Genomic DNA, 16,469 nt, shown 5'->3' on the forward strand with positions numbered 1-16,469 from the left:
TTATCACATATATCAAAGCAGTTATGCCCTTAATGGCCAAAATTACGATTATGCCCTTCTACCCTAATCTGGGCCTACATGCATACAAACACGCATAGTCATGCATCTCAAGTACTCAAGTAATCATATAACATGCTTTAAATCATAATTATACATCTAAATCACTAAAATCACACGTAATCTCCATTATGCCCTCCAGGCATGCTAATTAAGGCCCTTAAGCCTTATTAGCGAATTTGGGTCGTTACATAAATGGTCTCGACAGAGGTGAGATGCGTGGGTGTCATGGCTGGTCTTGGTAGAGGTGAGATCTGGGTCTACACATTTTCTTCATCCTTCTTTTTTCTGGATGTGCTTTCACTTAATTTGTGTTTGATTCATGAATTAAAATTGTTCATTTCATATTTATGATGAATTCACTCTATGTGTTTGTAGAAATGCTCCCACTAATTTCTAAAATGAAAGGATTTTGGATTGAACAAAGTAGTGCTTCACCAATTAGAAAAAAGGGATAATCTTTATTGAGACTTGTAGCTGGTCCCATAGCTCTTTTAATCATTTTGGAGAGTTTGTTAAAACAACAAGGGATTTCTCCAGCCAAACTATTTTTAGAAAGGTCCAAAATTTGTAGATTAGTGAGTTGACATAGTTGTAAAGGAATACTACTAGTCAACATATTTATTATTTTGAATTCTTAGAATCTGCAGTGCAGAAAAGTTTTTTCCAATCCAAGTTGGTATAATTCCAGAAAAATTATTTCCTCCGAGATCCATAAGTTCAAACTGCCCACAATTACTTAAGGCTTGAGGGAGCTCTCCATGGAGATTATTGTCGTTCAAGTGCAACCATATCAGTGACGACAGGTACCTAATTGACCTAGGAATGGTCCCAGATAACTTGTTGAATGATAAATTTAAGAGATAAAGGTTATTAAAGCCCCTCCAACATTGAGATGAGAAAAGTGTAGAAATTCTAGATTGTGCAGTTTGCATAATGAGTCTGGAATTGTACCATTTATCAAGTTGTTGCCAAGAAGTAGAGTCGTCAAACTAGCCATGTTATCAGCAATAATGTTTTGGAAGGTTTCCACTGTTTTTGTTGGTAGAGAGATACAATTAAGAAAGATTTGTGCCACCTAATAACCATGTTGGGAAAGGGTCCGAGAAATTCAAGCTTAATACTAAACTTCTTGTGATCATAAATATTGTTATATATATATATGTTAAGTTGAATGTTTAAACTTTTGTAATTTCTCTATTTTCCATCAATTCTGGCATTTATGTATGGATGTGCCTAGTGCTATGGGTTCTCCTCACTATACAAATTGCATATATAATCAAAAGATCCCTGAAACCTTGTAATGATATGATCATGTCCAATCGTGTTCAATATGAGTACCGCATGTATATTGCGGCTGATATATACCAAAAAAAAAATATCATTTGATGAAAAACAATGCTATGATTCTCACCATATATTTATAATAAGCTTATTATTATGATGATAATAACTACAAGCAGTGAATATATATATATATATATAATAGTATGTAGTAGTCTTATGACGATAAACCCACAAGCTGTTTTTTGTTTATTATTGTAATGTGATAAATTTTCAGTGTGGTTACTGGTTTTTGTATAATTTATTTCATATTAGTATAGTAGATATAAGATATGGGGTTGTGGAATTTGGTGAATTCTTACTGTATGTTGAACAGGGCATTACTATCGTGATTCCCTATAAAATGCTTCTTGAGCTATTTTCTCTGTTGCTACCTAGATTACTTTGATTGCTTGTATATTTTAGGGGCTTCTGAAAGTTTTAACTCTTTGATGCAATAATAGTAGTTCTAGTTTCTTATTCCCAGATTTTGTTTCTTAATTTTTGAGTTGTTTACATTTGTTAAGTTCATGCAAATTCTTTTCAAATTTGGCAGCTTCAACTATTCTGTGAAAAAGTGTTTGTTTGTTAATCAAAATTTGCTGAATGATTTGCACTGCAATTACAAATATGTAGGTTTTCATTGCTTGTAGAGTAAGTAAATCTAATGGTCAAGCAGATGATCCCTACCGCAAACCAAAACCAGGGATGTGGCATCTTTTGGAAAAACACTTCAACTCTGGCATTTCTATTGATATGGATAAGTTATTTAACTTTTCATCCTTTCACATATCTTTTTTTGTCACTGTAATGCTTATGGTTGAGAACCTATATGTTCAAGAATACTAGCTAACAAAGGATTTATGTGTTTGCTTTTTAGATCCTTTTATGTTGGTGATGTTGCTGGAAGAGAAAATGATCATAGTGATGCTGATATAAAATTTGCAGAGGTACCGACTTTTTCTTACTTTTTTTTTTATGAAGGTAAAAAGACAATGTTCCTCATTTTGTTATATTATAACAAACTGAGTTTCTGTCCTTCGACCTACTAGTTTTCAAGTAAGCATTTAGTATTACTGTAGTATACTTGTGTCAAATTTGTAATTCTACACTAAATTCAAGGTGTCTGATGAGTCCGTTTTTAGCATAGTTTTTAACATGTGTTTAGGGTAAGTTTGAGTCATTTTGGTGGAGTGTTATGCGGCATTATGCTTGTTTTGGTATGTTTGCAGGAAATAGGAGAAGGAAATATGAAGTTTGGGAAAAGACTGAAACATCAGCTTAATTTAGGAAATTTATGCTAAAAGTTGAAAAGAAGAAAGTCGAGGATTCATTTGCCGAGATAATTGTTCGTTTTGGAGTTTTGGAACAAGTTTTTGGGGTCAATACGAAGGGCTACATCGCTTGAATGAAAAGCGCAGCGCAAGGAAGAAGCAGAGAGGGCCACTTTCTGGAGTTTTGAAGGGTCGCGGCGCATGGGAGAAGGGCCGCGACGCTTGCTGAAAATAGAAAGCGTGTTACGCAAATTCAAAGAGGCGCGCCGCGGCACTTAAATGCCAGCACCGCGGTGCGTGTATTGGTTGCGTGGCTATCAGAAGGGCGAAAATCGTTAAACATTTTTAGGGTTTCTATTTAAATACGTTTTTAAGAGTTAATTAGGGGAGGGATTCATTTTTTATGTGTGGAGAAATTATTAGAGACTTGGGAGAACATTGAAGACTTGATAGTTTGATTTCTTGATCTCTTCTATATTTCTCTTTTCTGGAGTTTATGTTTAATTATAATTTGATTGATTCCATTATGTTTGTTTTGAACTAATCTTGTTATTAGGGTATTAGTGGATTCTTCTTGAAGCTTTTGATTTCTCAATGAAATTTTCCTGAATTTCTTTCTTCTGTTGTGGATTATTTATCTTATGCTTAATGCTTGTGAATGTTTGATCATCATTTACATGTTTATATAATTTGACCCTATGCTTTGAAAAGAGAAGGCCAATTATGCTACAGGTAAGTAATCACAATTTTATATTAGACGAAAGTACTTCTATGAATTGTGTAGTCTAGGGATTATGTGTTTAAAGCCTGCAACATATGGATTTACCACAGAGATGTAGGAAATAATATATTGTAGAGAATTATAGATCCTAGCAAGACTATAATATATAATTGTAATCTGCTATCACAGTAGAATTAAGAAATATTGAGAATTGGTTAGAAATCATAAGTGGATGATTGATGAAGCTAAAGCCCTAACTTTTACATCCATTGAATTAAATCAAATTTTTATTTATGCATTTCTCTAAGTGCTTAAAATTTTTCTTAATTTTTAGTAATAATTATTTTATTCATAATTCAGAAATTATTATTTAAATCAATAAGAATTAGAGGTTAATTATTGGTAATTAATATCAGTCTTCATGGGATCGACACTTTACTTATCATATATTACTTAATTGGACCACGTATACTTGCGTGTAAATTTTTAAGAGATCAAGTTTTTGGTGCCGTTGTCGGGAACTGTTTTTATTAATATCAATACAGTTAATTTTCGTCCTAATTTGATTTTTATTTTTTTATTTTTTATTATTATTTTTTTTAAAATTTATTCGGATCAAGGTTCTTTGGTGTTTTAGGACTTGTTGGTATATGCGAAGCAATTGAAAAAAGGAGATTATACCCATAGATTATGCAAACAAAACCGGAAAATAAAAAGGAAATTGGAATTTACCATGGCTGACAATTTGGGAAATGATGCTAATAATGGTCAAGGGGCTCCAGAAATTCCAAGGGAGCAAGGAGCACGAACATTAAGAGATTATGTACTTCCTACTGTTGCAGGAGTGCATTCATGCATTAGACCGCCAACCATAGCTGCCAACAATTTTGAGATTAAGCCAGCCATCCTTCAGATGGTTCAGTTTGGAGGTATGCCAACGGAGGACCCCAATTTACACATAGCTAATTTTCTAGAGTTATGTGCAACGTTCAAGATGAATGGGGTAAGTGATGATGCTATAAGACTGAGGTTATTCCTCTTTTCACTAAGGGATAGGGAGAAGAGTTGGCTAATATCTTTACAGGAAAATTCTATCACTACGTGGGAGGAGTTAGCTCAGAAATTCCTTGCCAAATTCTTTCCTCTAGCGAAGGCTGCAAAGTTAAGGGGTTAGATTAATAACTTTTATCAGTTGGATGGAGAGTCACTGTATGATTCTTGGGAGTGCTTTAAGGAGTTGTTAAGGAAGTGTCCACGCCATGGAATAGAAAAGTGGATGCTGGTGCATAATTTTTATAATGGGTTGAATGGAACGACTAGAACATTTATAGATGCTGCAGCGGGAGGTGCCTTTATGAGTAAAAGTGCTAATGAGGCATATGAGCTATTAGAGGAGATGGCAATGAATAATTATCAATGGACAACTGAAAGGGGACAATCAAAGAAGGTGGCTGGAATGATGGAATTGGATGCTATATCCATGCTTACAGCTCAAGTAGCGACCTTGACAAAGCAATTACAAAAGACTACACTCCCATCTCAAGCTATGCAAGCTCAAAACCTTTGTGAAGTGTGTGGTACAAATCATCAACCAAACCAATGTCCTGCTATAGATATGAATAACATGCCCATGGAAGAAGTCCAAGCAATAGGAAATTACCAAAGACAGCCTAATAATCCCAATTCCATGACCTACACCCAGCATTGAAGAACCATCCAAATTTTTCCTGGTCTAATAACCAAAACACCCTCCAACCTTATCTTCCACCTCAGCCACCATATCAACCTACACAAAATAGACCACCTTATCCACATCAATATGCCCACCAAAATCCTCCACCTGGCTAGAATCAACCACAAAATAGACAACCTCACCAAATGCCAATGAAACCAGCTGAAACCCAACCTGATGTACTTAACCAATCCATGACTGAAACTAGGGCATCCATAAGAAGTTTGGAGACTAAAATAGGACAATTGGCTACTTTAATGACTAATAGAGCTCAAGGAAATTTTCCTAGCACTACAGAAGTTAATCCTAAAGAACAGTGCCAAGCTATTACTTTGAGGAGTGGAACGAGATATGAAGGGCTAAAGAAGAGTCAGTTAGAAGAAGAATAGAAGAAGTTGGATGATAAAAAGGTTACTGAAGACCTTAAGAAAGAAGAGGAGACCCCACCTGTGAATATTGAGCATCATGTTAGAATTCCATATCCACAAAGACTTCGTAAGCATAATTTGGATAAAAAGTTTGCAAAGATTTTAGAGTTATTCAAGAAGCTACATATAAATATACCGTTCGCAGAAGCATTAGAACAAATGCCAAGCTATGTAAAGTTTATGAAGGAGATTCTCTCTAATAAGAGAAAGATGGGTGATTACGAAACAGTGGCGTTAACAGAAGAATGTAGGACGATTTTGCAAAGAAAGCCCTCATAAGTTACGAGATCCGGGGAGTTTTACTATTCCATGCACGATTGGGGAGTTTGAATGCAAGCATGCACTTTGTGATTTGGGGGCGAGTATTAATTTAATGCCTTTGTCAGTATTCCGTAGGCTTGGTTTAGGGGAAGCTAGGCCAACCATAGTAACATTGCAGCTGGCTGATAGATCTGTGAAGCATCCCCGCGGTATTATAGAAGATGTATTGGTAAAGGTGGATAAGTTTATATTTCCAGCTGATTTTATAGTTCTTGATATGGAGGAGGATGAGAATGTTCCTATTATTTTGGGGAGACCATTTTTAGCAACTGGGCAAGCATTGATAGATGTGCAAAAGGGAGAGTTAAAGCTGAGAGTTCAAGGGGAAAAAGTACTATTTAATGTGCTTAAGGCTATGACTTATCCTAAAGCAAGTGATAGTTGTTTCTCAGTTGATGTGGTTGAAGAAGTAGTGGGAGAAAAAAATTAAGTGAGGACCCTCTTCAATTAAGTCTTACAGTTGATGATGTAGATGGTGAGGAAAATGAAGAAGCAATGAGTTATTTGAAGTGGATAAAATCAGCTGAGCAGTGGAAGCATAAGAAGTTTGAAGAATTCGGTGCGGGACCAGAAAGACCATTACCATCAATTATGAAGCCACCTGTTTTAGAATTGAAAGTTTTACCAGACCATCTCCGTTATGCTTATCTTGGGGAAAAAGAGACTCTTCGAGTTATAGTTTCATCATTTCTTTTAGAAGTAGAGGAGGAGAAGTTGTTGAGGGTATTAAGAGCTCATAAAATTGCTATAGGGTGGACTCTGGCTGATATAAGAGGAATTAGCCCATCGACAGTTATGCATAGAATTCTTATGGAAGATGAGGCGAGACCGACTATTGATGCTCAACAAAGACTTAATCCTACAATGAAAGAAGTGGTGAGGAAAGAGATTTTGAAATGGTTAGATGCTGGAGTGATTTACCCTATCTCTGATAGTGCTTGGGTGAGTCCAGTACAAGTAGTGCCTAAAAAGGGGGGTATGACTGTGGTGAAGAATGAAAGTAATGAACTGATTCCAACTAGGATTGTGACGGGTTGGAGGATATGTATTGATTATCGAAAGTTGAATAAGGCAACGAGGAAAGATCATTTTCCTTTGCCTTTTATTGATCAAATGTTGGATAGGTTGGCGGGGCATAACTACTATTGTTTTCTAGATGGGTACTCAGGCTATCACCAGATCGTAATTGCACCGGAGGATCAAGAGAAGACAACGTTTACATGTCCTTATGGGACTTTTTCTTTTTGAAGGATGCCATTTGGGTTATGTAATGCACCAGCCACGTTTCAACGGTGTATGATGGCAATATTTTCTGACATGGTTGAGAAGGGGATTGAAATTTTTATGGATGATTTTTCGGTTTATGGATCATCTTTTGACACGTGTTTGACGAATTTGGAGATGGTGTTGAGAAGGTGTGAAGAGTCGCATTTGGTGCTTAATTGGGAAAAGTTCCATTTTATGGTAAATGAAGGAATTGTATTGGGGCACAAGATTTCTAAGAAAGGCATTGAAGTGGATAGGGCAAAAATTTCAACGATAAAGAATTTGCCACCACCAGTTTCAGTAAAAGGAGTACGGAGTTTCTTAGGTCATGCGGGATTTTATAGGAGGTTTATCAAAGATTTTTCTAAAGTTTCGAAGCCACTGTCCACTTTGTTAATGAATGGGGTTACGTTTGATTTTGATGAGAAGTGTCAACAAGCTTTTAAGACACTTAAGGAGAAATTGATTTCGGCACCTATAGTTGTTGCGCCTCAATGGGATTTACCATTTGAATTGATGTGTGACGCCAGTGATTATGCAATAGGGGCAGTGTTGGGACAAAGAGTTGACAAGGTATTTAGAACAATTTATTATGCAAGTCGTACCTTGAATGATGCTCAAATGAATTACGCAACTACCGAAAAGGAGTTGTTGGCCATAGTGTTTGCTTTTGATAAATTTCGGCCATACTTGATTGGGAATAAAGTGGTTGTTTATACGGATGATTAGGCAATAAAGTATCTTATGAGTAAGAAAGATTCCAAGCCTCGTCTTATTCGGTGGATTTTGTTATTACAAGAATTTGATGTGGAAATTAAGGATAAGAAAGGTACTGAGAATTTGGTGGCTGATCATTTGTCTCATTTAGAGGTTGAGGAAGATTCTCTTGATAAAGAAGTTCAGATTAATGATGCTTTTCTGGATGAGCAGTTGTTCGAAGTAAGTGTTTGCAAGGATGTTCCATGGTTTGCGGATTATGTTAATTATTTGGCTGCTAAGGTTATACCTCCTGAAATGACAAGGCAACAATTGAAGAAATTTTATTCGGAGGTGAAGCATTATTATTGGGAGGAGCCTATTATGTATAAGCATTGCCCAGATCAAGTTATTCGAAGATGTGTGCCAGAAGAGGAGATGTTGTCAATTTTAACTCACTGTCATAGTTTGCATTGCGGCGGTCATTTTGGCAGAACAAGAACAGCAGCGAAGGTTTTGTAAAGCGGGTTTTACTGGCCTACATTATTTAAAGATGCTAATGATTTTGTCAAAAGTTGTGATCGTTGTCAACAGACTGGGAATATATCAAGAAGAGATCAAATGCCAATGACTGGTATTTTGGAAGTTGAGCAATTTGACGTATGGGGGATAGACTTTATGGGACCTTTCCCATCATCGTATAATAACAAATATATTTTGCTTGCGGTGGATTTTGTTTCTAAATGGTTAGAAGCCACAGCAACTCCTACTTGTGATGGGAAGGAAGTACTTAAATTCCTTCATAAAAACATCTTTACTCGATTTAGTACTCCCAGAGTCTTTATTAGTGACCGGGGAGGTCATTTTTGCAATAAGTGGTTCACTGCTCTTTGTGCTCGCTATGATGTTCATCATCGAAAGTCATTATTCTATCACCCAATTGCTAATGGCCAAGCTGAAGTGTTGAATAGGGAAATAAAAGGTATATTGTAAAAGATAGTAAATACTTCGAGGAAGGATTGGTCAAAGAAGCTCGATGATTCACTTTGGGCTTATCGCGCGGCATTTAAAACTCCGACTGGTATGTCACCATCTCGATTGGTGTTTGCTAAGGCTTGTCATCTACCAGTGGAGCTGGAGCATAGAGCTTATTGGGCTGTGAAAAAGTTAAATGTTGATCTCTTCACGGCAGGGTAGAATAGGCTTATGGAGTTAAATGAGCTTGAAGAATTCCGAAATGAAGCTTATGAGAATGCGAATATCTATAAGGAGAAGTCGAAGGATTTTCATGATAAGCGAATATTAAGGAAGGATTTTCAACAGGGGATAAAGTCTTGCTATTTAATTCCAGGCTTAAACTTTTTCCTGGTAAATTGAAGTCACGATGGTCAGGATCGTACACGGTAGTTGTATCACTTTCTTATGGAGCAGTGCAAATTCATAGTGAAAAGACGGGACATTTTAAGGTGAATGGTCAGAGATTGAAGCATTACTTGGAGGGTCCGGTGGAAAAATGCAGGTCCGTGGTCGGGTTGGAACCAATTTGATCTGAAGATAAAGCAGCGTCTGACTAAATGACGTTAACGATAGCGCAGTTGAGAAGCATCTCATTGTTTTTAATTTTCATTTCATTTAAATTTTAAAGTTTATGAACAATTCTAGTTTTTATTTATTTTTAGTTGTGGTTGGACATATTAATTTCTTTTAGTTTTTATTTTTAAGTATTTTTGAATGTAATAGAACCGTGGAAATAGTGAAAACTATTAAAAAGAAAATAAAAACAATGAAAATGTTTAAGCCTGAAGAGAGGGTTGTGGCGGATGGAGCAAGGGTTGCGACCCTTGACAAAAACAGAGAAGATGGCTCGGGATGGGAGAAGGGCCGCGACGCCTGAAAAGGGTCAGAGAAAAAAAATTTGGTACGCGCCACGGCGCGTGTGGAATCTAACGCCTTAAGAGGGTTTTCCCTATTCCATTTCAGCCATTTCTCTCCATTTTGAAAAATTCCAAAAATTTTCTCTCAATTTTTTCTCTAGCTTTCCTCTCTTTTACCCAGAAATTTTCTCTCAAATTCTCTATTACATCTTGAATCTATATATATATATTCCTCCAAATATTTCTTTTTCCTTCCCATTTCCTATTCTGTTATTGAATTCCCTAATTACTAAAATTCTTCAAACCGTTATTTTTCTAATTTTATCCATTGGAGTTCAAGTGGTGATTTAATGATTACTTGGTGAAATTGAAGAGTTCAAGAGGAGTATATCACAGGCAAGTAAGTGTTTCTCTAAATATTTAATTTTTTTTTTTGGGTGATTTTAGTATATTGAAGACATTGAGAAGGGATTATTGTTTTGAGATTATTGTGAGAATTGTGAAGCATTGTGGTGAATTTTTTTTAGAATTCTTTGAAAAGCCATTGGGAAGTTTGGGGGAATATTTAATTACAGGGGAGGTGTTGTCAAAATTTTAATGGAGTATTATGGGGCCTAAAAGAAATCCTTCTAGGGCATCATCCTCTAGGAACACAAATAGGCCATCTTCCTCTAAGGAACCTGAACAACCACCAGAATATGATGCTACGAAATTTGTAAGTAAAGCAGCTTTTGATAGGTACAAAAGGATACGTAAGAGGAAGGTGATAAGTGAGCGGGGTTTTGAGTATACTGAAACACCCTGTGAAATTTCTACTTATGAAGATATTCGTGGAGAAATTCAACAAAGGGGTTGGGCCATGTTTGCTGCGGAGGATGTAAGTCATGCAAAATTTTCGGTGGTTTTAGAATTTTATGCCAATTATGTGGAGATGAGAAATACGGAAGTATTTGTGAGAGGTGTCCAAGTTCCTGTCGGTATAGATACTATTGTAGTATTGTACAATATGCCAACCTATGAACAAGAGGATGATGAGTATCATCAATGGACTCATGGGGATGATATTAATTGGGTAGAGGTAGCAGAAACTTTAAGTATACCAGGAGCTCGGTTTACTATTGTTGGTGGTGTTCTAAAATACCTTTGGCGTTATCAATTGAATCATGTGGCTCGGGCTCGGGTGTATTTTGTGAGTGCACGGTTAATGCCGACTACTCATATTTCGGATATCAAGAAGGAGAGGTTGTTATTTGTGTACGCCATTATGACTGGGATGACTATTGATGTAGGCCGCATTATTAGAAAAAGTATGAAAGATATTAGTATGTTGACCACTACAGCTGGATTAGGACATGGCTCGTTAATCACCGATTTATTCCGTACATATGGAGTTGTTATGTTTGGAAGTGATGTAGTTCGGAAGCCTATGTCGGCTATTTCTCAAAATATAGTGCTTAATTATGAACCACCATCCTTAGAAGCACCACCACCTCGACCGCGTGCCACTGATAAAAGACAACGAATAAATGATGTCGAAGATGAGGATAACGAAGCAGACTTAGAGGGTACTCTTCCTGAGGAGCCTACGGATGAGGTACCAGTTGTACAGCCGCCCGTTCAACCTGCAACTGGTACTTTTTATCCATATATGCAGATGATGCAGAATCAATTTCAATATTTGGTGCAGCAGAACAATTATTAGATTGCGCAAAATCAGCATATGCAGCAGTACTTGGCACAGCAAAGTGAGTATCAAATCGCTCATGTGGACCAGCTCAATGCGTTGGTAAATCGGTGGTCTCTCCGAAACAATGAAGATGTAGCTCCATTTCCACTACCATCTAAATTTTTTCCATATCAACTGCCACCGCCTCCACCATTTTGAATGTTTATGGTAAGTCTCTTTTTCTTTACTTTTGTTTTTTTTTTATTTTTTTTAAGAAAAAAAGAAAAAAACAAACAAACATTGGGGGCAATGTTTAGGTTCAGTTTGGGGGAAGAGATTTATTGCCGTTTGTCGTGTCTGTGTTATGTTGTTTTGTGTTGATTATGTCTAAGTTGTGTTAGTTGTGTTTTGTTTAGGGTGTCAGTTGAATCAAGTTACTAATGATTAGCCAATGATAATATGATTGAATGATGAACTGTGTATATTGAATGGGAATAAAACTGAAAAAAATCTGTGTGCTTGGTTGAATATTTTGTTCTATTTTTCTTAAACACTTAAATAATTGAGAGCTTAATCATGATTTTGATAAATTTTATGTGATTGAATAAAATTTATGCTTGCTAAGTTTAAAATAGGAAGGGAAGATTGAAATTGGTTTATCCTAGAACTTATTTGCTTGCTTTTTGAGGTGAAATCCTAGACCATGCATGCTTAGAAAAATGATTTAGGCAATTTTTTTTGGACTGTTTAAGCCTTTCAAGCCAACCTTGATGTATTTAATCCTTAGTTACCCATTGTTGAGCCTAAATTGATTATTTTATTGATTGACTTTTGCTTTGAGCTTATAACTTGAGAGCCTAACTATTATTTTGTCTTTCCCTTGCGTGTACCATGAACATAGGAATGATAATTGGGAGTAACTGGGATTGATTTGTAATAGGGGGGTTATGTATGACAAGTTGTGTCAACAATGAAGAAAATACATTTTGACAAGTTCTCTCGAAATTATAAGATACTGGGAACTTTGGGATTGGGCTTGTGATTTGTATTAAAGGTTGAATTGGTTGGTTAATGTTCATGGTACATGTTGAGCTTAAATGACTTTCTCATCCACCTTTTCCTAAGCCATTCAATTATAAGCTTGAAAAGACCTATTGATTTTTGAGCATGTTTTGTCTACACTAGTGGAGATTAGCAAGTGTAGCAAGCTTATGGGATATTATTTGGTTGTTGGATTGAAGTGGAAATTTAGTGAGCATACATGAATTCAATTTCATATTATTTGTTAATCATGATTTTGAGAGCTGTTATTTTTGTTGTTTAATTGAATGGAATAAATGTTTCAACTGAAATTTTTGATTAAAAGTTGAGTTCCGTGAAGATTATATAAGTGAGTTGTTTGTCATAGCTTGAGGCTTAGTATTGTTGTTGGCTTGATTCATATGTGTGTGTTTTTGTCATTAGTGAGTTGTTTGTTTTGGTTTACTCGAGGACGAGTACAAGTCAAGTTTGGGGGAATTTGATGAGTCCGTTTTTAGCATAGTTTTAACATGTGTTTATGGTAAGTTTGAGTCATTTTGGTGGAGTGTTATGCGGTATTATGCTTCTTTTGGTATGTTTGCAGGAAATAGGAGAAGGAAACATGAAGTTTGGGAATAGACCGAAAAAATAGCTTAATTTGGGAAATTTATGCTAAAAGTTGACAAGAAGAAAGTCAAGGATTCATTGGAGAGATAATTGTTCGTTTTGGTGTTTTGGAACAAGTTTTTGGGGTCAATACAAAGGGCTACGTCGCTTGAATGAAGAGCTGCAGCGCAAGGAAAAACAGAGAGGGCCACTTTTTGGAGTTTTGAAGGGTCGCGGCGCATGGGAGAAGGCCTGCGGCGCTTGCTGAAAATAGAAAGCGTGTTGCGCAAATTCAAAGAGGCGTGATGCGGCACTTAAATGCCAGGACCGCGACGCGTGTATTGGTTGCGCGGCTATCAGAAGGGAAAAAATCGTTAAACAATTTTAGGGTTTCTATTTAAATACGTTTTTAAGAGTTAATTAGGGGAGGAATTCATTTTTTATGTGTGGAGAAATTATTAGAGACTTGGGAGAACATTGAAGACCTGATAGTTTGATTTCTTGATCTCTTCTGTATTTCTCCTTTCTGGAGTTTATGTTTATTTATAATTTGATTGATTCCATTATGTTTGCTTTGAACTAATCTTGTTATGAGGGTATTAGTGGATTATTCTTGAAGCTTTTGATTTCTTAATGAATTTTTCCTGAATTTCTTTCTTCTGTTGTGGATTATTTATCTTATGCCTAATGCTTGTGAATGTTTGATCATCATTTACATGTTTATATGATTTGACCCTATGCTTTGAAAAGAGAAGGCCAATTATGCTATAGGTAAGTAATCACAATTTTATATTAGACGAAAGTACTTCTATGAATTGTGTAGTCTAGGGATTATGTGTTTAATGCCTGCAATATATGGATTTACCACAGAGATGTAGGAAATAATATATTGTAGAGAATTATAGATCCTAGCAAGACAATAATATATAATTGTAATCTACTATCACAGTAGAATTAAGAAATATTGAGAATTGGTTAGAAATCATAAGTGGATGGTTGATGAAGCTAAAGCTCTAACTTTTACATCCATTGAAATAAATCAAATTTTTATCTCTGCATTTCTCTAAGTGCTTAATAGTTTTCTTAATTTTTAGTAATAATTATTTTATTCATAATTCAGAAATTATTATTTAAATCAATAAGAATTAGAGGTTAATTATTGGTAATTAATATCAGTCTTCGTGGGATCGATACTTTACTTATCATATATTACTTGATTGGACCACGTATACTTGCGTGTAAATTTTTAAGAGATCAGTGTCAGATATGCTCAATAAAGGCTCCCTTTAATCTAAATATTTGTAGAGTCCAAGAACTTTACTTAGCTAGTTAGATAGTAGTAGCAATAGTAATAGTTGTAGTATTTTTATGATTGTGGATTTTGGTTCATACCGGGATTTAGTTTGACACTCGTAGTAACACTTGTAGATTTTATAAGTTTAACCAATAGTTTAAGAATATTAATTATAACCCAAGGTTTAATTAATATGACTGATTATGAAGGTGATATTTATTATAATATAAGGTTTAGATAAACCCAAGAAGGAAATGACACTTGTCATGTGTATGTTTAATGAATAATTAAGTATTTTGAGGAATAAATTTAATAAGAGACATATTTGAATATCTTAGGGTCTGCAAGCAGCTTTGAAATCGTTAGAGGACTTAGTCAAGGCTGTTTACTCAATTCAAATTAGGCTGAAAAAGTGCAATTACATGTATAATATTTCAGTGTATGCCGAAATATCACAGCAGTAGGAGCGATATATCGCCATACGAGGATACGAATAACACGTAACTTCGCACGGCCACCTCGACGAGCCTCGGGCATATTAGCCCAGGCGATATATCGCCTACTAGGGGCGATATATCAGCTGTAGTGCCATGTTTTTTAATGTTTTTGAAACCAAGCTTAATTTATTCTTTATCCTCTTGATAAGTCTAAAATATTTTGGACCGAGCCTTCAGCCTCTCCTAAACGATTATTCAAAGATTTTTCAATTAAAAAGCCATTATTTTATTCAAGCTAAATAAAGATCTTTTCATTCTTGAACTCTATAAATAGGAACTAGTACCCAGCCATTTATTCATTCATCAAGCTAAGTTCAGAGTCTGCAAGCTGCTATAGGTTATTTTAGAGTGATAAACACTTGGGTTGGGGTTATAAGCTTTATCCTTATAAGCTTAATAAACACCCGGGAAGTAAGCTTTGTAGTATATTTCGGTTTGAGGTGTAGTTTGGTTGTAGAAGCATTCGAGGTGTAGTTCAGTGTTATTCTTATAGTTTTTCTACTCAAAATCCCAACTTGTATTCTTTATTCTTGGTTAGGAATCTAAGATCTTGAACGTAAGATTGTTGTTGGTAAGTATCCTTTCGATGGTGTAGTTCATTCTTTTTACCATTTTTATTTAGTATACTCACCTTTCTATTATGGTTTTTAGGAGTGTTCCAAAGTCTCGATACTGTTCTCATATCCCGATATATTGGTAAGGAAAATACGATAGGATTTTACATGTTATATGTTTTCTTATGTTATGTTGTGTTATGAAATGTTATGTTATGTATGTTGGTAGACTTGGGCATATGACTTGTATAGCTAACAAGCCCCAATAAATTTATGGGCATATTACTTGCTTAGCTAGCAAGCCCCACAAATCTATTGGGTATATGACTTGATTAGTTAACAATGGCCATTGTAGTAGTATATGACATATGTTTAGTATATGTTTATGATATAGCATATGTTATGATATAATTTTATGTATATGATTTATGTTGTTAGTTTTTCCTTGCTAGGCATTAAGCTCATTCCACTATGTTTATATGTGCAGGAAATTAGCTATGGCGGCAGGAAAGGTTCTTGGCAGCTTGGGGATGTGTATTGAGGCCGGATGGAATCGATGAACTGAGCGTTCGATTAGAGGATGAAGTCTTTAAGTCTTTAACTTATGATTTCTATGTATTATTTTCTGCACTTGATTTTGTAACCCATTTATTTAAGTTATGTTTTGTTTAATTTTCAAAACAATGGGATCCCTTATCCTAAGTAAAATCTTTATGTATTCAAACCTTTTCTTTACATAATAAAGTTATGATGTTTTCGCATGTACGTTTTCTTAAGATTAATATAGTAGTTATTAATGGTCCAAGGTCTAGAATAGTTGGGTCGTTACAGTTGGTATTAGAGAATCGGTTCATTCGCATGAAGTTCTCCTCGATACACACACTCAAAGCTCCGAATCTGACCGCCAAGTAAGTGTTTAAGTTATAGTTATTATGTTTATATGCATAGTTAACGATTTTGGCATTTATGTTTTCAGTTAAGAATGAACGGAGCATTAACCTATGAGGATATGTGAGCCATTAAGTCTTTAAAGAGAATTAGAGAACCGAGAAACACCGTAGGAGTGCTAGAGAGAATCACTCGGAGACTGCTTTTGTTCCACAGAGAAATAGGTCACCTTCAAGAATCTAAGCAGATCAT

The 16,469-nt window shown here is 35.5% G+C and overlaps 1 protein-coding gene and 1 long non-coding RNA gene across 3 annotated transcripts; both read left to right on the forward strand.

The window, feature by feature from the left end:
* The first annotated feature begins 247 nt into the window (after positions 1 to 247).
* LOC133819500 (uncharacterized) lies at positions 248 to 3,173 on the forward strand. 2 transcript variants are annotated; one of them, XR_009886354.1, is made up of 4 exons: positions 248 to 304; positions 436 to 863; positions 2,017 to 2,144; positions 2,261 to 3,173. It is a non-coding gene; the product is annotated as an uncharacterized LOC133819500 (long non-coding RNA). The 2 variants fall into 2 exon arrangements; XR_009886355.1 differs by lacking the exon at positions 436 to 863.
* A 4,027-nt stretch (positions 3,174 to 7,200) lies between these two features.
* On the forward strand, positions 7,201 to 9,365 carry LOC133815540 (uncharacterized). The gene is made up of 5 exons (XM_062248371.1): positions 7,201 to 7,695; positions 7,852 to 8,331; positions 8,413 to 8,478; positions 8,815 to 9,011; positions 9,170 to 9,365. The coding sequence occupies exons 1-5, from the start codon at positions 7,201 to 7,203 to the stop codon at positions 9,363 to 9,365; spliced, it is 1,434 nt and encodes a 477-aa protein (XP_062104355.1).
* Positions 9,366 to 16,469: the final 7,104 nt, after the last annotated feature.

Source organism: Humulus lupulus, chromosome 2, assembly GCF_963169125.1.
Source record: "Humulus lupulus chromosome 2, drHumLupu1.1, whole genome shotgun sequence".
Taxonomy (NCBI): domain Eukaryota; kingdom Viridiplantae; phylum Streptophyta; class Magnoliopsida; order Rosales; family Cannabaceae; genus Humulus; species Humulus lupulus.